Raw genomic sequence first — 22,013 nt, 5'->3', positions numbered from 1 at the left:
GAAAGTCTCTATAGGTGTAGCTGGGCCTCTTGTGATGCACATTCAGGATCTCCCCTCTTCTATCAGGAATTTTTGACTGAGATGATCTGTGTGCCCTCCCTTTATGTGTAATCAAGCTTTCAGATAGTTTTAAATGAACCTGAAGGATTAAGACTCCTTATCTCTTTCCTTCTGTTTATTGTATGTTGATTTCCGTTATTGTCCTTAAAATCTCATCTCCCGCTTTGATGCAGTGAACATTAAGAAACTTATCCTACCTATACAATAAATTGTTTTTAAAAAAAAACCCAGCAATTACACGAAACATTATACTGGGTATTTTGGGATATTTAAGAACTGACATTTTACTCCAGAAAACCACCTGGGGAACACCTCTTACATAGCACATTTTTACACAGTGCCTTTGAGGTCAACTTGGGTTGACACAAGAGCTCTAAAAAGTTTCAAGAAGAAGCCCAAATTCTTCCCTACAGATTGCAGAAGGAAAAATGCTCATTCTGCCCATAAACAAAATTTACCTCAAGTTGAACTTTTTGTTCTAGGTTCTTGTAAGTTCTCTGCAGTAGCTCTTTTGTGCCAAGAACTCCATACCACATCATGTTTTTCGTCCGACTTCTGAAAACAGGTAAAACAAGATTCACTTATTGAAATACACACTTTGCATTGTATTTGTAGGCTGAGAGCAAGTTAAGAAATTCAAATACAGAGATAAGGAAAAGAAAATAATGGAAATGTCTTGGCTCTGTTACTGACAATTATATTACCTGCACTTTTCAGGGTGCTCTTCTCGCTTGTTATTAAATTCTAGTGAAATTTTTGCATCTAACCCAATTCCAAAGTAGTTGTTCATGACACATTTTTCTGAATATCCCTCCCTGTTAAAAGAAAAGAAACAATTAGGTGTACATTCATACAGTACCTGGACACACAGAGCTATGACCAAGATCGGGGTTGGTCTCAGAACAGATACATCAAACAAGAGACATCAAGAGGTGTTTCCTCTGAATCTCGCCGAGGAAATCCAACGGCAGTCAAAGAGACAGATTGGCTGCTAGCTCCTTTGCAAGTGCAAGTTACTTTCCGCAGGACAAAGAAGAAACTGTAACACACCTCCATCCTAGCACTAGCTCCACCATACCCAAAATTAACAGTGGAATATGAGGAAAGAGCTGCCCTGGGCACGGCTCTGAGACAGGAGCACCACACCGGGCTGAGCACCCAGACTGCGTTTAGGTATGCTGGTGCTAGATGTTTGGCTGATGCTGCAGGGCACAGCAGTGCTTCGTTTTAGGGGAGTTGCGGCCCACAACCAAGGTGCCATCCATAAGTGTCTGCCAATGCTACATCCAGCTCTGGGAAGCAGAGACAGCTTAGGACACAAAATTTCCACCTCAGTGCTGCAGTCCTTAGGAAGACACTCTTCATCTTCCTCCACTACGAAGTGGACAGACCTGCTTCAACACCTTGCTGGTGGCTGAGCTTGTGTTCAGACCAGTGGTTCAGGCAGGAAAACCCAGCTCTGAAGGACTGCTGTCCTCCTCCTCTCAGAGGCAGCGGGCAAGGGGTAAGTGAGCAAATGTCTCCTATCATTTCTGCTCCTGCAAGACAACTCTGCACTACTCATTATGGCACAACATCTAACCTGTTTTCAGACCTTGAGGTCCACTGCCAAATGACAGCAAAAGAGAATTTCATAATGCAAAAAAAGAATACAAAAAAGTAAAACAAAAAGCTTAAGAAAAGCCAAGTAAAGCAAAACAGTGATTTTGGGGAAAAAAAAATAGTTTCTTACAGTGAATCTGGATCCGGGTCAATAAACGGCGTAGCACCAAATGGATCGATGTTTGCTAGCAACATTTTGCTAATAATTGAACTTCCTGCAATAGAAGCAGCTAGACCAGCCCTCAAACCTGATTAAAAAAACAAAAACAAAAAAATAAAAAGAAAAATTGTGTTTGGTAAACAGAGAAACATATATTGCCATAATATAAGCCACATAGTGAGAGACAAAATATTCATTAAATCCATATAGGGAATGATTGTGTTTCTATCTCAGCTTTTACCTATATTGGTTATCTTTTCAGGTCTCTGGCTCTCTTGAGCAGAAAGGCAGCTATGCTGCAGTGTGGTGGCTGACTCTTCAGGTACCACCATTGAGAAAGAAAAAAAACAAAGAAAATTCAGGTTTTCAGGCTATCACTCACTGGCTGACATAGTAACTAAATGGGTGACCTAATATCCAAGAAGTCTACCAGAACTTTTTATTTAGTTTAATCTTCACCCCCCAAACTGTCCATGATTTTTCTTTGGTCCTTTCGTTTGGAAATATTCCTAAGGAATATCCTGACCTTTTTTACAACTGGAAGAGTCATAGTTTAACTTAATTTGTGGAAGGTCACAGCCTTACCATGCCTACCTTGACTTAGATTGAAGTGACTCTGCAAAACACTGTGTAATGCATGTAAACAAAGAAATGTACTTTCTAAAAGCTTTCACTTAAATTGACCTAAAGAAAAATGTAAGCTCAGTTCCATTATGTTTTAACTATACTAATGAAGTTAATTAAAACAGTGTTTTACTGGTGCCCCCAAGCATTAATTGCATTTGGATAAGAACAGGTTTTTTTCAACTGTTAATTGCATTTAGAAAAGAACGGATTTTTTTTTTTTTCAACTGTTTTTACTGCTCAGCAGCTTTGTGTAGTTTCAGTTATCCATTTCCTGAGAGGTATCTACAGACACCTCTTTGAAATTCAGAGGGTTGATCTTTACCCAGCTCTGTCCCTCAGCCCCTTCATAGCCTCCACTGATTAGGATGAATGATAGAAGGACTTCGGGGTACAGGTGGATGAGAAATTGGTCATGAGGCAGCAATGTGCGCTCACAGCCCAGAAAGTCAACCGTATCCTGGGCTGCATCAAAAGTAGCACGGCCAGCAGGTCGAAGGGAGGTGATTCTGCCCCTCTGCTCCACCCTCCTGAGACCCCACCTGGAGTACTGCATCCAGCTCTGGAGTCCCCAACATAAGAAGGACATGGACCTGTTGAAGCAGGTCCAGAGAAGGGTCATGAAAATGGTCAGAGGGCTGCAGCACTCCTTCTATGAAGAAAGGCTGAGAGTTGGGGCTGTTCAGGCTGGAGAAGGCTCTGGGGAGAACTTATTGAGGCATTTCAAAATATAGATGGGGCTCATATGAAAGACCGAAAGACTTTTTACCAAGGCCTGTAGTGTCAGGACAAGGGGCAATGACTTTAAACTGAAAGAGGGCAGGTTTATATTGGACATAAGGAAGAAATTTTTTATGATGAGGGTGGTGAGACACTGGCACAGGTTGCTCAGAGGAATTGTGGATGCCCCATCGCTGGAAGTGTTCAAGGACAGGTCGTACAGGTCTTTGAGCAACCTAATCTAGTGAAAGAAGATGTCCCTGCATGTGGCAGAGGGGTTGGACTAGATGATCTTTGAAGGTCCATTCCAATTTTAAGATCCTGAGTTTCATTTTGCATCCTCCAGAATCAAATGCAACACTTCTGGTTTTGTGCCAAGGGATCAGGAACCTTCTACATTATTTTCTGTTTCCTACTATAAGATACAACACAAAGATGTGTATGTTGGTTCAAACAAATTCAGGGGTCCTGGCACGAATCAAAAATCGTTATTTGACAGCAAGTGGGGGAACAGAAGGCTATACAAAAGTAGTGTAAGGAACAGCAGATTTCAAAATCACAATTACCTGGGCAGATAATCCTAGTGTTAAGCACTGGGAGGTTTTCCTTGCTTGCAGCCAAAGCTGGAGCAGAGAAAGAGCCTGTCTGAGAATGGATACCTCGGCTTGTACGTCGATCTGGAGATCTTGGTGCAGTTTTAACTGTGCAGAAGAAGTCAAATTAAGAGCACTAATTAGACCTATTATGACATTACCAACTACGACATTTTTACAGCCCTGAAAATATTTCAAAAGCATTAATTTAGTCTGTTACCATTCTGTGACAAATGTCCTTCCCCCTCACAACACAGTTTTTCTTCTAAATACAGGGAAGAAAATTCAGAAACAGATCAAGTGACAAGCACTAATTAAAATTAACAAGTGTGCGTGGCATTCAATGTGATGAGTTCCCAACTTGTGCTTCAAGCTACCAGCAAAAATTGAATTACATCCGCCTTAAAATGCAATAGTATTTAATGCTGTAGTAAGCTTCTGACAAACGTGTTAATGAAGTAATACAAATTTAAACTTAAATTCAATGTATATTTACTTATAAATATATCTATATTATATAGTTCATTATTATTTATAACAATTTTAATATCGATAGGTAAGCTTTCTAACCCATAGGCCATGGAAATACCTATTTAAGAGCCATGCTATTTGCTTCAAGCAGGTAAAAAAAAAACACTGCCTGCTTCAGGTTTCTGAAAACCTCAGACAAAACTCTGACATCTTTATCTACAGCCGACCTGAAATCTGCAGGGAAAAGGAAAGCCATGTTGAGACATTCTTGTCTTCTGCAGCTAGAGTGATCATGGGGGAGATCCGTTTACCATCATCTTTTCCTTTTCACAAAAAAACCCCAGCAATTCCCAAAATAATTCCAATAACTTATTTGTTAAAATTCTCCAGAAGATGGATCAACAAAACCCTGTGACAGGTAGCAAAGTTTGGTAGCTGATCAAGTTGTTAGTGACCAAAGCAGGTAATGGCTCCGGAAAATGAGGGGGAAGAAAATCAAGAGGAAAGAGAAGGTGTTCACACCGAGGAACTGGTAGCTCGGCGAGGCCAGTTATCCCTGGGGCTGCCTCTGGAGATGATGATGAAGGATAGGCTTTTCAGAGGGCTCACCTCAGGTGCTGTAATTTACTTTCCTGGCAGAACTTGTTTCCTGCAGATTGAGAGAATATGCCAGTGCCTGCTTTAGCCTGGGGAAGTTAATCTTTGTGAAATTCGGCCCCATCAGGCGTAGCCAGAAATTGATGCCCCAGGGAAGAAAGTTCAGGTATTACTGAATGCTTTGCTACAGCATTTCCATGTGCTTGTAGAAAGCTTTTGCACACCAGATGATCACAGACAGACATTTCTTGGCTACCTCTGCTCCAAATTAGCTCACATGTTAAAACTACTGCATCTTATGACAACTTCAACCTTGACCACCTGAAGAAGCTCAGAACAAAAAAGGAAATTATTTCAAAGTGGTCTGATATATTCCTCTCAAAACCTGAAATCTAATTCTGCAAAAATAGAATGATTAGGACTAGCACCAAGAAAGCAGAAGAAAAACACCACCAGGAATGTGGTGAGAAGGATAAAATGTACCCTTTTTTGTGGCAGGAGGGGGACAGATCAGTTCATGCCGATCACAATAACTCAGCTTGAGAGTAATGTGGGTGTACTGTCTGAGGACATTAACCGAAAGAAAATGCAGAGTGGGAAAATCTAGAGACAAAGGTAATAATAAGAACCAGGTGTTAGAAATTGTGTTCAAATCAATTCATACCAGGATTTGGGCATTCACTTTTCTTTTAAGTGATGATAATCTAGCACAGAATGAATTCACCCTCAATTCTTCACCCTCTTGTATTCCAGGAATAAGATTACACACCTTTCTGGATGACTTTAAGTTAAACTGAAATTATTAGATGCAGGACAGGGATAAGTGGGTGAAATTTTATGGACTGTTTTATATGAAGTCTGACCAAGTGGCCTAACAGCTCCTTCTGACTTTAACATCTGTATAACAGTGTTAGCAATTATCACAAAATGCTATAGTATTGCATGATAACAATACAACACAATGATTTGCATCTGTGCACAGCATAACACTGTAATATAAAGTTAAAAAAGTAAAAGAAAGAAAAACTGCAAGTGGTATCTAACAAGAGTTATTAAATATTTAGATGGAAGTAATTAACATATGGCAAAATATTATCTTCATCAAATGACCAGGAAGATCCTCAGAGGGTAAAATATAATATTCAGAACCAAATTAGCATTCATTTTTCATAATGCTACTGAAAAATTCACAATGCTATTCACACAGACTGTTCTCTCTGTACTTGGGAACAAGGCAGTTATATTAAATAGGAAAATCAACAGAGCAGCTGCTCTTTATTTGACAGATGAGACTCATGGGGATAACTGCAATAAAGATAAACTTTTGCCGTTCACGCTCGGATAAAAACAACAGAGCCCTAATGAGTAAAACTGATGTTTCTTTGCAGATAATTGAATTCATGTTTCATGCTTTGTCCCTAAACACCTATCTTCCACTGACAGCATTAATATGCACTCTATTTAACACATATCAGATGTATGAAGAATAATACAGCTCCCCAAAAACCACAGCTGTATCACCAAGAAACAACGGGTCTATCTATATTTCTACATATGGAATTACATATGTGTATATTTTTATTTTATTATATATTTATGGCAGCAGGCTCGAGTCATCTGTAGGGCCAGCATCCTCTATGAGCTGCTATTGAAACTGGACAACCAACAACCATTGATTCCTATAACCAAGGGAAAAGGAGAGGGGCCAATGAAGAGACAATCATTGGAGACAGTCTGACGCCCATTCCTGGAGAAAAAGAAATGTGAGATCCTGAATGAACAGATGCCCCAAGAGACTAATGTCATATTGCTAAGGTAGGAGTTACCGACACAGGCACCAGCTTCAGAGCGGAGCCTCATGAGGACAGTATCTTTTTTCAGGATGTTGATGAGGGTTAAGGTAACAGAAGCAGATGCAAATCCCAAACACCTTTGCTCATTTTGCCACAGGAAGTCGCTCACCAAATATCTAGAGGATGGGTTTTGCTGTCCACCAGCCAGCACTGTTTCTCCATGACTTGCAGATCATCTCGAGACCTCACCTGCAGTGCATCACTGTCTACTTTGATAATATGGCAAAGACTGAAATGTCCACCTATAGTGAGCAGCAGCTTTCCTAAAATCATTACACAGCTTGAGACTCTTGAACAACCCTGGCACATGAACTACCAGTCACCACAAAATGTAGTATTGATGTTTGCGATGGAAAATGTCCAAACATGACCTCTGGCTGGATTGGTTTGGTGCCAAAACCAAGCAAGGGAGGAGGTAAGTGAGGGTCCTGTATAGACAAATCGTCCTTCCTTCTTCCACTGCAGCCACTCACTGGCAGATTTCACACAGGACACATGAAGGAGAGATTTTACGCTATTGTTTGAATGTGGGAATTAGTACTATGCTATTTCAGGAGATGACTATTCTCTAAATATCATTTTACACACAATAAACAAATACTGAATAGCCAAAATGAAAGCTTAGTGACAAAAAGGGCTATTACTTTGTGAAGATGCTACCTTTCAAGCAAGTCATTTGAAACTCAGATCACTCAATATTCGGATTGCTTTTACAATTATTGATAGAAATAACACAACTGGGTTCTTTCTTTTGTATTTTAAAACCCAGCATAGGCTACTACTGCCATGCCACCTTCCTTTTTTTTGGACAGTAACCTGCAGAGCCCCACAGTGAGGACAGAATGACGGTCCTACAGGAAAGCGGGAGCACTGAGACAGTGGCAGCTGACAAAATCCATCTGACTAAGGACAGAGCAGGTAGGGGGCTCTACACCTTGGAAAGCAAGAGTAGTTTGGTATAGTGATTGCTATATGGCTTACTATATAGTAGCCAATAACTGCAAGGAACTAGCTGGACTAATGTACACCTGTATTTGGGACAACGCAAGAAATTTTTCTTGGGAAGGAGCTCTAGGATATTGAAGACTTTGGTTCAAATTTCTGTTCTGGATTAGACAAATAGAGCTTAGTACTGCCATTTCTTGGGAGACATCCATGCTCCAGCTTCTATTATATTCTTTCCTGCTGTTCCACTTCATATAGAAGACTTTAATTCTCTCCGTTCCAATAACTGTCTCAAGGCAAGTTCCCAGCTGAGACATCAGGTATTTGTTGTCAATACAATGAATAAATATGTCTGTTTCAATCAATTTGAAACCTCTTCAACAGAAATGACTGACAGAAATCCCTATAAGATGCCCTAAAATGCCTACAACTGAGATGCGGTATTGCCACCATTACCTAGGCTCTAGGCCCTGTTCAGGTTCACATAGAAAAGTGAGTGTAAATACTGGATTTAAATGCAGGCACTTCTCTCCCCAACAAATACCTTCTCAGCTTTGTAAATCCTATCCAAAAGACTCTTCATCTCATCATCTCCTGCATTTTTTCCTCAACTTTTACTTATCCAAACCTATTAAAATTCCTGACTAGTTTCCAGTGGAACAACCTGCTAGTATTTTTAATTATGGAGCCAACGATGCTCCATAATACAGCTATAAAGAGACAGCATAATTTTAAATTATTTTATTCCTAATTCACTCACTTGATGGGGACTCGAGTTCCTTTGTATCTTCCTCTTTTTCCTCTTCTTTGGATTCATCCAATTCTTTGCTATATTCTAGTGGGGACTGGTTCACTTGTTCTTCACTATGAGCATTCTGCTCATCCACAACTGCTTATTAAAAAAAGACAGAAATTTTCAAGATCTTTAAAGAAAATCTGCAAAAATAGAAAATTAGCTTCTTTTTTTCTGTAGCTTTAACTTTCAGTTTAAAAATAATAACAAAAGATTTCTATTGCCAATTCAGTGAAAGAGTCTAGCAATCCTTTGCCCATTGATAGAGATTTACTGCCAGAAAATTTCCTTTTGTGGAAGATAATAGTTACAAAAGAAACACACTTGTATACGTGGACACACGTGCATACATATGTATTCATATATGCAGACAGATAGTCATCAACATCCAAACAAGCTGCATTTCTTTCCTCTGCAGCTTGTAATAAGCATGTAATTTTATCTACGTAAAAATGCAGAAATCAAGCTTTAATAATGAAAATTTATGCCAGTAAAGAAAAAAAGCTGCATCATTATTCTATCAGTAAGGATCAAAATGTTGCTGATGTGCACCTTTTTCTGCTTGTTCAATGATCTGCCTCACAGCCTTCTTCAAGCTGTTTGCCCGCAGCATTAACTGTTCCCTCGGTTTGAAGAGTTTCTGGGTGGAAGACTTTGAGACACACTCCGCTAACTGCTCTTTACTTTCAGACAAGGATTCTTCACTTGAAAACTCCTCTGCTTCTTCTTCCACAATGGGGGGAGTGATGCCTGGGAGAATGGGAGCAGCCTGGGCTTCTGTGTGAAGAGCCTGGAGCAACAGGTCTAGCTTCTCGTTTAACTCCGTGCACTGAGACAAAGTGGAAAAGGATTTAAAATTATCTGTGTCTAAGTTTCTATGTCATTGTCTATGTCAAAACCAAACCCGGGTTCAATATTTCATAATATTAGATTATGAGTAAGTCTGCATGGGCTTTTGCAGACTCTGTGACACCCAACCAGGTTACAGCAGTTATAACAAAAAAAGCCCTACACTCAGACTAGAATAACACACCATGCTAAACTCCGCCTGCCACATAACTAGGGTGATTAGAAAGATTAGATCTTTCTTCTCTCCCAATGGCCAGCAGCACAGAGAGAATCGGCACAGATTTGCCCATACCACGCCTTATAACAAATTACGGGTGTTCAGTACCCCAGTTTGGAGAAATAACTTACAGGGACATGCCCAGCTGTTAGACTGAAAACACATGGTGGTTTGGGGTTGTGGGTTTTTTTGCAACACAGCTGTACATTTAAGTGAGTTGTCACAGAGCAAAGAGGCCCAAGCCAGAACCACACACTGTCAAAGACTTCTATCCCTGACGGAGCAGTTGCTCTCTACCTACACTGGAAAAGAGGTGATTTTCTGTGCTTAAGGGAAAGGAAACTAACACTGTTTGGCCCTGGAAAAAAGAAAATTCACTTCCTAAAACGTGCACTGAATAGAAACATGAACCAGGAACTGCCATTTAGCAAGTACATTTCCTGACTCTGGGATTGTCAGTGATTTTGTTTTCTTCTTTTCTTTTAAAGTCATGTAAATTTTGTAACTCATACCAAATCCTTCTGGTTTTTGTTTTCCAATGCTTTTGCAACATGATCTCTACAATTTACAACTTAAATCATTATTTTTAATACTGTAGTCTCTCTTCATTCTCCCAGCATGCTCTCCCTTCATTATCCCATTTTTTCTTGTAGCTAACTTAATCCCTTTCAGAGAAAAATGTAACTCCTAATGCAGAATATTTCCATTTATGTCTGTGTACGTTACCGTGTACTTTATCCTTTCTGAAGGAAAAAGTTTAAACAGAGTTTATAGAGATCTTACAGTTTAAAGATAGTTTGGAAATAACTGTTCTATGCTCTATGAAGAGAAGAATTTACTGGTTGAAATAGAAGTGAAGCTGGGCATCCTGAAGAGGTTTAAAAAATTAGACAACCATGAGCTATAACACAAAAACACAACTTTAAACCAGAAAATAGTCATTGTCTTACTTTAATGGCCATGGCATCAGCTTCCTCTGCATTTTCCATCGGTTTTTCATAAGTCTTCCCTATTTTGGCAACAAAGTCCTTTACAGTTTCACATAATATTCTTCAGATAAAAATAGGAGAGAGGAGAAATGAAATGAAATAGATATGTTTTAAATATTAAATTCTTATAGCAATTGGTTTATTTGCATACTGCTATACAGCGTTCTTGTTGGAAACTGATTTCTGTAACCATACTTGCAAAGCAGATGATACTCTTTTCCATGGCTTGCCAAATTCAAGCGATAAGCTTTACAAACAAAAACTCTTCCTCCCTTTTTACTTAAGCCTTTGCACACATTGTATTTAAGTCTCTTATTTCTAAGAACTGAAACAAACATGACTAATTTTATTCATTCCCTCGCTTGTACACCTTCCGTACCCGAGGTGTTGGCAAACTTGCCTTCACTTTCTTAACTTCAGACACAGTCTTGCAAACCCCCATGTGAAGATGGAGCCTAGAAACCGCAGAGAAAATCTACTGACTTTAATGGGGCACTTCTCAGGTGACAGCGTATGGCCACACCGTCCCATTGCACAGTGGATGTTTTTGAACCACAGCTGACCCAGAGGTGTATCCACACAAACTACAGTGGCTGCAATGAATTTTCATTGTGTAACTCCGAGAAAGGCTTGGTTCTTATTACCGACACTGCAGACAGACAGCAAACGTTAACGAGGTGTGGATAATTGCTTAGTACTGTTCCTTTGGTTGAAATTTATTTGACAGAAACTAAATAGATTTAACAAGATACAGACCCAGCTTAGAATTTGGAGTTATAATAATATCCTGCAGTTTAATTTTCAACATGTGGTATGTATACTTCAAAAATGAAATTTTATTAACTTGCTTTTAGCAGAAAAAAAAGAGACATAATGACATTCAGACGTATTTTTGAAGATACTGTCACTAGTCTTTTGCATATCGCAAAATATAAGTTGTTGGGGTTTTTTTTGTTTTGTTTTATTTTTTCACAAAGAAGACATACAGAGAATATTTCTGATTTCAGATGATGTCCATGATTTGTCAAGTAATTACATCTCATTTTTAAGTGTTTCAGTTTGGGTAAAAAACCCCTGTTGCCTGAAGCCACTATTTCTTGAATTGATATAGACAGAGCTACCTAGCTGAAGTTCTGCTTCACATTGGTGAAGTTGTTTGTCCTCTTAATGATATAGATATTCACAAAACAAAGCAGAAAAGAATTAGTATGAAGTAGATTGCATATTTGCATTAGTTACAATAAATTTCATATTTAAGCCTCAAGCTGATTTGGAGTGATTTAAAATCACTTTATATTAGTATTATGTGATTTTTTTTTTTAATGTTGATGTGTTTAGAATTAAGGTATCCATTACAATTGTACCATATAAAATTTTTGCAGAAAAGACATTCTCTCTAAAATATATACATTAAGACATATCAAGCCAAGCATCTGGGCCTTAGACAGAAGGTTATTATGGTTATGATGTTACACGGGGGATTTATCCCACACATTGTACATAAAACCGATCAACTCACTTGGCAGATGATATGACAACTGAGTGCTGATCAGAATTGAGAATTTTTGCAAGATGAGCAGCAACTGAGTCCTCATAAGCAGATATCTGAAAACAGAGAGAAAAAAAGACTTCAATTTCCACCTGTTTCAGCAGTTTAACACCAAGTAGTGAGTTAAAATGCCTCCAAAAATAGCAGGATTTCCATTTTATATCTAATACAAGGACAAGCAGCTAGCAATGGAGATTCTACCTGCATACTGTATTTTATGTATCAGATTTTTAATATTCAAAGTAACACTGCATCTGAGACCTTGATGCACCTTGATGACCTTTTTTTACTGTCAGATGGGCTCTTACTCCCCAAGTACCCCCACTGAAAAAAGCTGCTAAACAGATAAAATGTTATCAAAACCAATCCTTAAGGAGCAAAACAGTTAGGGCTTAGTCTTTACAAGAACACTGGGGAGAAAGACTGTGTGCATTGTCCGTCTTTTCTTGCAGAGAAGAATTATAAATCCTGAAACGCTCAAGCAAAGATTTGGAATGGATCAGATTCACCCTTTCACGTGCTATATCCTGTCTTAAAATAGGCATGGATCCGACCTCAGTCTTAAGAGAAAATTCTAACCAAATTCCAAATCTAAAGCTAAAAATAAATGCAGTTTTGAAATTTTCCTTTAAGAATCTCTTAAAATCTCTTTGTGTCTTTTTGCCCTTGATATGGAGCAAGTAGATATGCCACTTTTTTTTTCTTCTAAAACCTAGCCTTAGTTGTAGAACTCTGACAGTAAATCAGTTTTCATTTCAAATGAAAAAATGATATGTAACCATCTGATCTGTAAGAACGAACTACTGTTGTTCAAACATCAGTATAAAACTTCTGAAACCAAACCAAATGAAACAAAACCGGAAGAAAGCAAAAAAAAAAAAAAAAACTGCACATGCACTTTTATTTACTTTTTGAACTGTGCTTTAATACGTTACCTACTGTAAGTTTAATCATTCTTTTTCTGAAATATCATAATTCAAGAAACTACACAAAATCCATTAAAATAGAGAATGAACACGGTACTCAAAAAGAAAACATCTTTCTCCAACTCAGAGTAATGGCAGGTAACTACAGCCTACAGTACCAATTTTCCAAAGAAGAGGTTTTGTACGAGCAGTTCCTTCCATTTTCAGGAGGGGCTAAATACAATTTCAAAGCCAGAACTAACTGGAACAAAATGTGTATTTTTTCCTTTACAAGATGAAGATACCCCTGAAATTTTTAACAGTTTTGCAAAATTAGAGACACGGTCTGACACTGGAAAGAGAGCTGTGTACAAAGCAACCCCATTAAAATCCCAGCCAGTAGAGCCCCAGCCTTTTTGCATCCCTACATCCAGCAAGCTATCAAAGGTTATAAACTCCTTGCCAATTAAAACAGACTGAATTATTAAATTATTCAAGAACCTGCTCATTAATTATTGCTTCTCGAGTATTTTTGAGCTAAAGTTGATATGCATTAACTCTCTAAAGGAATATATTATTTTCTCATTTTTAGACAGACTTTTCCTGCCAATTAATTTGATTAAAGCATCTTCCTCTCCCTCAAAATCAAAACCTCATCAGATAGTACAAGCACAAACCTAGTCTGAAAGACAGACTAAGCTTTTCTTTGAGGTCACTTTTGCGCTCTCTGGAAAAACAGAGGGAAAGTTGGGTGGTATCACCTGATCCAACTTGCTTTCACAAGCTGCAAAAACCTTCTTTCTTTCTTTCAGAATACAACCCTTGCCTTCAAAATACTGAGTTTTTTCAATGCTTATTCCAAACTCAAGATACCAAATATTTCGCTTCTGTAGATAAATAAAAAATATATTTTCATATATTTCTATATTATAATGGTATACATAGTACTATTATATAATGAAATAATATGATACTATTATATAAAAAATAATATACACAGATATTCTTATATAAAATAATTATAAGCCATGTAATATTATATAACAATAACATACTATATTATATTCTTATATATAAATGATGCATATTGTTTATATATAAACTTTATATATAAAGTAGTATATAAGATAGATAGACAGATATATAAAGATATATTTTTCAGGAAGAAATTTTTCTGACTGAAGACTCCCTACCTTCATTCATTTTTGCCAAATAATCCAGAACTGGAAACCCTACTTACTTGAAATACACACCATAAACAGACCTTAACTCAGTTCAGTAAGCAGATCACAAAACATCTGTTTCTATTTTTCATGCAGGTGCTTCAATCATAAATATTGTTATCCCAGAAGCTCAAAGTTCAGTATACCAAACAACAAAAGTGAAAGCTTACCTGACATTCCTCCGACTCTTCTGCAGTCACTGGAAGAATAGAAGGCTTTGCTGGTAATTTCAGTTCATATGACATTATACTCCACCTAAAAGAAACATAACAGCTTTGAAGTTTCCAGACAGTTAGTTTTATCTTTCCTCCAACATATCAACAAAAAGAAAAATCAGCGTCACACCGATTGTTAAAACAAACGAACAAACAAAGCATCTTAATTTTTGATTGTATGCTAACCGAACATAGGTGAAATAATTGAGACTAAAGATAATAATTGGTTTTACTGCTCAGATTTTTTGTTGGTGATTTGATCATGAGCCGCTTCTGTGAGCAAATCATGAGACATTCAATGCAGGCAAGAAAGGTTTTCTAGCAAAACATTCACAGTGTAAAAGAATTCATGCAAACAAACTGCAGAAGTCAAAGGAAAACAGATGTGTTCCTAGACAAAAAGCTCCAAGGTAACATTAGCTTTTCATCTCGACCAGGGGCAGGAGGCATAAGAAAAAAGCAAATGGTTAAGTATCTTCACTGACGTATGTATATTTTTTCCCCTGGTAAAGGACAGTACTCTACAGCATAGATAGTATGAAACCACTAATATCAACATCCTTCAAACCTGCTGAACAGAACAGGTAATCACGGAAGATGGCCCGGGAGCAAGTCTACTGAAATTGGAGCAAAAAATGACACCGAACTCTTTTCAGCACAGAAAAAGACATGATTTAATCTATGAATATTTCGGAATGCCCAGAACAACAATTATTTCTAAGGATCAATAACAAACACTTCTCTATATACTTTGCTGTAAAATGATCAAGTAGTCAGAAGAAAAGATTAAAATAAAAAAAGGACTCTATTTTATTAAAAAATCCATAAAACAAAATCCTCTTTGATCACTTTCATGTGTTTGGAACTACAGCAAGAACAGAAACACCCATGAGAGAAAGGAACAGAGTAAGAAATACTACTCTCAAAAACAGTGTGTTAAACCTTCATTGGAACGACATGACCATCATCCTCTCTGGCTATTTTTAAGCGGGGATTGCTCTTTTGTTTTCTGGATGTAAACCACACAAAACAAAGAGCGGGAAGATCTCTTGTTTTTGACTAAGAAAATGCTTCAACCAGAAATATTAGTAGTGGATCAAGCCAAAGATCCAGTTAGCCCAGCACCTTGTCCACAGCTGCTGCCTCGGGAAATTATATGAAGGGTGAAAGCACACGATGCGAGTTCTCCCCGCATCCAAGGACAGAGAGCTCATGTGTTTCCTAAATAAAGATCCTACCTTTAATAGTATTTAATAGCTTGCATGGTGGCCATAAAACTGCCCCAAACAGCTTCGAATTTATACAATTTCTTAATGCTTACATCTTGTAACAGGCAGTTACGCAGCTTCATCAGTTACGCAATAAACTGTCACCTTCTGTTCATCTTTGGACAACACGCTTCCTAGTTTCATCAACCGCTCTCCCCTCTGACTCTTCAGTTGAAAAAGGACATTGAAGACCTGTCCCCACTACTACCTCGGCTTGCCTCATGATTATGATCTGCACCCTAAAAACCCAAACCACTGATCATCAAGTCCCTAAGACGGATTTAGGCCATCATAAACCCAAACAAATACAATTTGAACCTCATGGTAAATCACGTATATGCGCATTTAGGTTTACCTGTCTAACATTTTCGTGCTGGCTCGTTCTAGTTTTTCCAAAATCTGAGGAAGTTGAGTATCATCGTCACAGGATCCTCCCCAACCAAGGACACGAGCAAGGTCATTTCCAGTACCAAGGGGTAACACTCCTAACTGACACTGAAACACAACACAGGAGCAATTCTACTATTGAAAACTAGAAAGAAAAAGTACAAACAACTACGAATGTTTGGGTTTTTTTCAAGTAACAAATGTTAATTATAAAGCTGATGTCTAAAGCTTGTAAATCAAATTGTGTAATCCCGATTCAACTTCTTTACACCAGTGAAAATTTTCATTTAACAGTCACGATTGAGTTTGGCCCATACACAGAGGTACAATAAAGAACCAAGTCAAGGAAAAGTAAGCATACAAAATTAAGTCCAGTCAGTACAGTCACGGAAAGTACGTATGCACACTTGCCTGTTTGTGCAAGCTGAGCTTATCAATTTCTGACAAGACCCAACCCACACTTCCATCGCCACCACACACAAGAATCCTGAAGTTGTCGAACTTCTGAAATAACCGCAAACTGCAGAGAAAACACAGCCTGTTAGAACCAGTTAAGTCCATTAGCGAGACAGCACTTATATTCATTAGCAACTGTTACAAGAAAATATAGTGCACAGCATCTTTATGGTCCTCCTTTTATTGTTCTGGGGTATATGGATACAACCATCTACTTAACAAACCTATCTGCATCCCATCTATTCTGCATATTCCACTTATACTGACATTTCTGATAAATAACATGCCAAGTTTTACTTAAAAAAAAAATCCCTTGATATTGTTTTCAGGATTTTATTAATATTATTTTATTAATATTTTCAAAAAATTCTAAGCTATGAAATTGCAACTGCTCTATGCTTCCCACTTCAGCCAGAAGCACAAGGCACCACGGGGAATTTTTCACAGGAGGAGGTTAAGACACAATGACAGGATGTGCTCCACAATATGGGTGTGCTTTTGCCAACGTGTGACTAACTAAATGCAAGGACCGTTGGAGGCAATTATTACACATAAGGTGATCACAATAATATAAGACAAATACTAGTAGTACTTCCTATTAAATCCTTAAGGCTGTATCCTGCTTTCACTTCCTATGGCTCTTCCTCCTGTTCTCTGACTTTTAACACCTCCAGGATACAACACTTGGGCAGTACAGAAAAGGAAGACAAGAGAGACAGAACAAGCAGAAAGGTGAGACACAGAGGAAAGGGGAATGAGATGTGAAGAAACAGCCAAGAGGTAAAAACAACAGGGATTTAAACTTTAAAAAAAAAACAACAACAAAACAACAGAATTGGAAGTAGAAACTCTTCAAATAATAAACATAAAGATGTTTATTTTTAATGCATGTTATTTTCCAGAATATGTATAATCTCAGAACTATTTCTAAAAAGCAACATATAGATCAAATTTTTGAAGCATTTATCTTTTTTCTAAAGAAAATAATGTCACTTGCATATGATAGGCATACAGCTATTCAGAACAAAAGATGCAGATATTTAAGGAAAAAAATGTTGATACCAGAACAATTTCTCTTACCCTGAGAAAAGAGAGAAAAACCTCTAGAAATACACTATCTCAAAGAATGCAACTCTGCTTTTTAGATCAACTAGAAAAAAGAAGACATCAGCACGACCTGATAGAATAACTGCTAAGGACCTCTCTTTGGAAACTGGGAAAAATATTTAAAAGCAACTAACCCGACCTACGACTACTGTGCAAAACCAAGGTGAAGCTCCTGAACCACGCTGCCGGTAGGTACAACTAGAGAAAGCAAGACAACTTGCAAACAGACAGACATATTTTTTCAGACTGTCCTCGCTCAAAAATTGCCTCTCCAATTGAGATGAACCTTCTTTACTTGTATCCGTCATTGTAATTACATGTACAAAATGTTAGCCGAAAAGGACTTTGATTAAATTCAGATTTAAAGCAGGGTTATAATGAAAAGAATATTACACTTTAAAGAGTTAATATAACATGTCCAAAACACAGTACTAACTATAAAAATCCACATCTGTATTCGATTATATTTGTATTATTTGCCCACTGTTTGAACTGAATTTTTGTGCATTTGTTTCGTCTATATTTTTATCACGCAAGCATAATTCTGCATCTGTACAAAGCTTAGTGTTTCTAGTTGCTGTAACTGATATTAATAAGCCATTTAACCACAATGCTACATCTGAGTGGAATTAAGTTAGGCCACAGAAAAATGTGTACGAGTTTAATCTTTATGCATGTACAAAGATGCTTGACTTGAGGCCACCACTATGCAAATTTCATCCCTATCTCTCCAACAACCAACCCTCAGATTTTGTCGAATTCCTGACGGTTTTAATTGTGTTCTTGCTCCAAATTTTATGAGATGCTTGTTTTCTTGATCACTTGCGTATGTTGCCCAAAACCATATTTTGAATGCAGTTTTCCAATGACAAAAGTTTTAGTGTACTCGTCCATCAACAACTGCAGACTGCCCCACTGATATTTGTGTTCAGAATTCAAAAAGATACAAAGTACATTTAGACAATAGTTTTATTCCATAACTGTTCACAACAAAGTCACAGGACTATCTGAATTACGCACATGAAATGGAAGGAAAGCACTCGGGCAACCGTGCATGAAGGCCCTGATTTTAAAAGCATCGTAATATTTGTAATGGGTTTGAACCTTACCAGTTAACAGAAGTCAAAGCTAGCCAAAAAGCCACAAAAAAACTTGGGCTGATGGGTTTTGGGTTTGAATTTTCAAGTGCGGATTTTTTTCTAAAAAGAAAACATTATCCTACAATCCCTTCACCCACCAGAATTCATCCTGAAATTCTGCTCTCTATTAGATTTTAATTAGGATGTCACAGTAGATATTGATGATAGAATTATAGCAATGATGGGACAACACAACACTATACTTTGCACTAAATTCCCTTGTGGAAAGGATCGCTCAAGATTTCCAAGGTCATTACCCTAAGTGAGGTCCTCCATTCATTAAATCGAACACCTGAGCTGGATTTAACGACTGTTTGAATCGACGAAGAAACTTTACTCCCTGATTGTCTCCACTCTTTGAGTTAACAAAAACTAAAAGAGGACTGGCACAGGATGGCGGGCATGTGGCTTTCCAGAAACCTGTGAACATAGTTAGAAAGAATGAAATAAATAAGGCTTTCTAATATGAACAACACAAAAAGAAATCATGGGAAAGAGGAAGAAAGGGATGAAGGACAAAAGGAGTACATTTTATCTTGCATAATGTAAATGCTACACTGAATATTAGCCCTGCAAGGAAAACATAATTGGTCAAGATTTACCAGTGCGTTTATTTCCTTCCAGCATTTTCAGTGCCTAGATTTAGTAAAATCCTGAAGACAATAGATTTATTGTTTTTCCACAGTAAAAAAAGTTGTTAACCTTTTAGAATACTTCTCAGATCTCTTCTTTACAGATTATCACATAATTAAATATAGATTTCAGTTACAAGTGTTTGATTTTTAATCTGATTTTTCTTTAACCTGATTGGGTTGATCTGGATCATCTATGTCTATATGAGCTTTCTAAGAATACTCACAGATTTTAAAAGTTACTGCACTCAGCTGGTCCCCACTGAGACTTTGCATGAGAACTTTTTTCTTAGACTGAAGTTATATTGTTAATTGTAATAGAATCCCTGAACAACAGACCTTCAGCTGTGATTCAAAGCTTATTAAAGTCAATGCATGTCTTAACTGATTACAACAGGCTTTCTCTAAGGCTCTTAGCAAGTAGTACTGATGGACAATGCTGTCACTCACTAACACAACCAGTCCATGGAAGTAGTGGTTTCTCAGCAACGCTTCAAAATCAGACATCACAGGTATAGGTTTTGACATTTCAGGCAATAGTGAAATAACTACATTGCTTTCAGTTGCCTAAAAGAATTACTAAAGCTACAAATAAAAAATTGGCATTAAAGGATGCTAATTTAATTCTGCATTATCATAATGTGTAATTTAAAATAAGTTTTGATTAATTTATTTAAATGCCAAGCAAAATAATTTCACACATAGAACAACCTTCCCAGCATGAATAATAAATAGCAGCATGATGCTCTGGTCTGAGACACCGCATAGCAAGTAAAGAAGAGAGTGAACAAACAATCACTTTTACTAACTTCATACAATAAAATTCATTAAATTGTGTCAAAGTTGTTGGTCTACATTTGCCATCAATGCAAACCATAAAATGAAAGCAGTTAGATTTAATGATAGTCCTTATTAAATCCACTCCCTGCCTTTAAGTGCAGTCTCCCACTACTCGTGCATCTCTATCCTAAGCCACCAAAGAGCACCTCTGAGTTTGGAACGTTTGCTGAGGTTTTTATCAGTGTGTTGCAGGATTCTTACACTGCTTATATGTAAAAGAAATGTAGAGAGGCTACGGAAGCAATTTGTCTCTTTAGCTTGGTAAAATAGCTGTTGGATTTGAGTCGTTCAGCTAGCTTACCTCTGCATAAAGCAAAGTTATCTAGAATTTGAGAATTCATAGAATGAGTGATGCATGCCAGGCAGGCATCAGCCCACTTCATCTGAGGACTCTGGTCATTCACTTGAAAAGTTTCCAAGGGTCATAAATAAAATGGGAGAAAATTTCTAGTGAGAGAACTTCCAAAAATATATTTGAAATCATGTTAGTTAGATAATCCTCTCAAAAGCTACACAGAAAATTATACTATTCTGTAAATTTGACGACTGCATTCACCTGTTCAGCAGAAGGATTTTAGCCTTGTTTAATTCTACAGATCTCACTAGGCATTGTGAGTCCAGAGCTACCACTGAACACACTACAATACTACGTACCATCAGAGTCTATACTGTTTAGTGCTGTTGGAGGTATGATCGATACCTTACATTGGCCAAGCGGACATTTACGAGGATACAGGTCTTTACAGGCAGTGTGAACCTACAAAAGAAACAAAAAATTATTTCCCTACAGTGGCCTTTTGGGACGAAAGTATAACTGATACAGTATCTATGTAACAAAAATGGGCTAATATATAACATTTAGGTGTAGCATGAAGAAGAGCAAGACTGGAAAAAAAATATAAGCGTTCAACCATGAAGGCTTGCTACTCATTCCACAAAATGTAAGGTTGGAGTACTTCGTCTTCAGCTACCCCTATAGCAGATAGGGATCGTCCTTTTAAGGGAATCACCTACCTCCATCCACGAGCAAGGCAGGACCAAGTTCCCAGCAGCCAGCATCTGTGCTGGGGACAGCAGGCACGCTGTGCACACGCAAAACAATAGCTCTGTACATGCCTGGTCCACCTGGATGCTCTGGAAGATGTATCTGCACTAAAGTCAGCACACCTACCAAGCCAGACCAACCCAACAAAGGTTGGTCCCGTAAACTGTGTGTTGTGGAGGTCTCTTCTGTAGTTATTGGAAAAACAGGCACACACAGAGGGTGCTGCACTTCACCTAAATTTCAAATCACGTCTGGAAGATGCCAATTATTTCCCACTGCCTACACACAGAGCCTCAGATATCCATACGCCAAAAGCCTCAACAGTAAACTGCTGACTTTCCACTTCTGTAGCCTAGCATATCAAATCCATCTTTTTAGACAAGTTAAAACAAATTAAGATAAAACTCTATTTTGGGGAAACCGCAATAACATGTTATAGAATTTCAATCAGCAACCTACAGAGTGTCCTGAAGAAGAGAAATTCAAGATTTTGCAGCTATAAAAATATTACTACAGTAATACTAATAAATAGTAATAAATATTTATATTGCTAATATTACTATATGTTACTAAAATATTATTACAGCTATATCTATGATAAAAAGGCAAGAAAGTAACATATGATTACCAGGCATACAGAACAGGCATCTGAACCTTCAGTTATCAGTTAGGAGAAGGCAGAGAAAACACATTGGATGACAACACCTATTAAAGAAAAGCTGCATCTGTGGGCGCATGAAAAATTAACTGAAGTGAGTACGGCAAGTCAGGAGA

General features: G+C 37.7%; 1 protein-coding gene across 1 annotated transcript in view; it reads right to left on the bottom strand.

Moving 5' to 3' along the window:
* Positions 1-22,013, bottom strand: part of DGKH (diacylglycerol kinase eta) — a 166,449-nt gene that overhangs the window by 23,040 nt on the left and 121,396 nt on the right. The window contains exons 9-21 of the mRNA XM_082485298.1: positions 20,849-20,951; positions 18,980-19,142; positions 16,432-16,540; positions 15,989-16,128; positions 14,321-14,405; positions 11,993-12,078; positions 10,435-10,534; positions 8,971-9,247; positions 8,386-8,514; positions 3,733-3,867; positions 1,793-1,910; positions 765-875; positions 519-615 (exon numbers count right to left, since the gene is read on the bottom strand). Of these exons, the coding sequence (XP_082341424.1) occupies positions 519-615; positions 765-875; positions 1,793-1,910; positions 3,733-3,867; positions 8,386-8,514; positions 8,971-9,247; positions 10,435-10,534; positions 11,993-12,078; positions 14,321-14,405; positions 15,989-16,128; positions 16,432-16,540; positions 18,980-19,142; positions 20,849-20,951 (1,653 nt within the window). The remainder of the gene's footprint in view (positions 1-518; positions 616-764; positions 876-1,792; positions 1,911-3,732; positions 3,868-8,385; positions 8,515-8,970; positions 9,248-10,434; positions 10,535-11,992; positions 12,079-14,320; positions 14,406-15,988; positions 16,129-16,431; positions 16,541-18,979; positions 19,143-20,848; positions 20,952-22,013) is intronic.

Source organism: Vanellus vanellus (genome assembly GCF_965231255.1).
Source record: "Vanellus vanellus genome assembly, chromosome: 1".
In the NCBI taxonomy this organism is placed as follows: domain Eukaryota; kingdom Metazoa; phylum Chordata; class Aves; order Charadriiformes; family Charadriidae; genus Vanellus; species Vanellus vanellus.
Note: the sequence above shows the minus strand (reverse complement) of the source record. Positions and strands in the feature narration are given on the sequence as shown.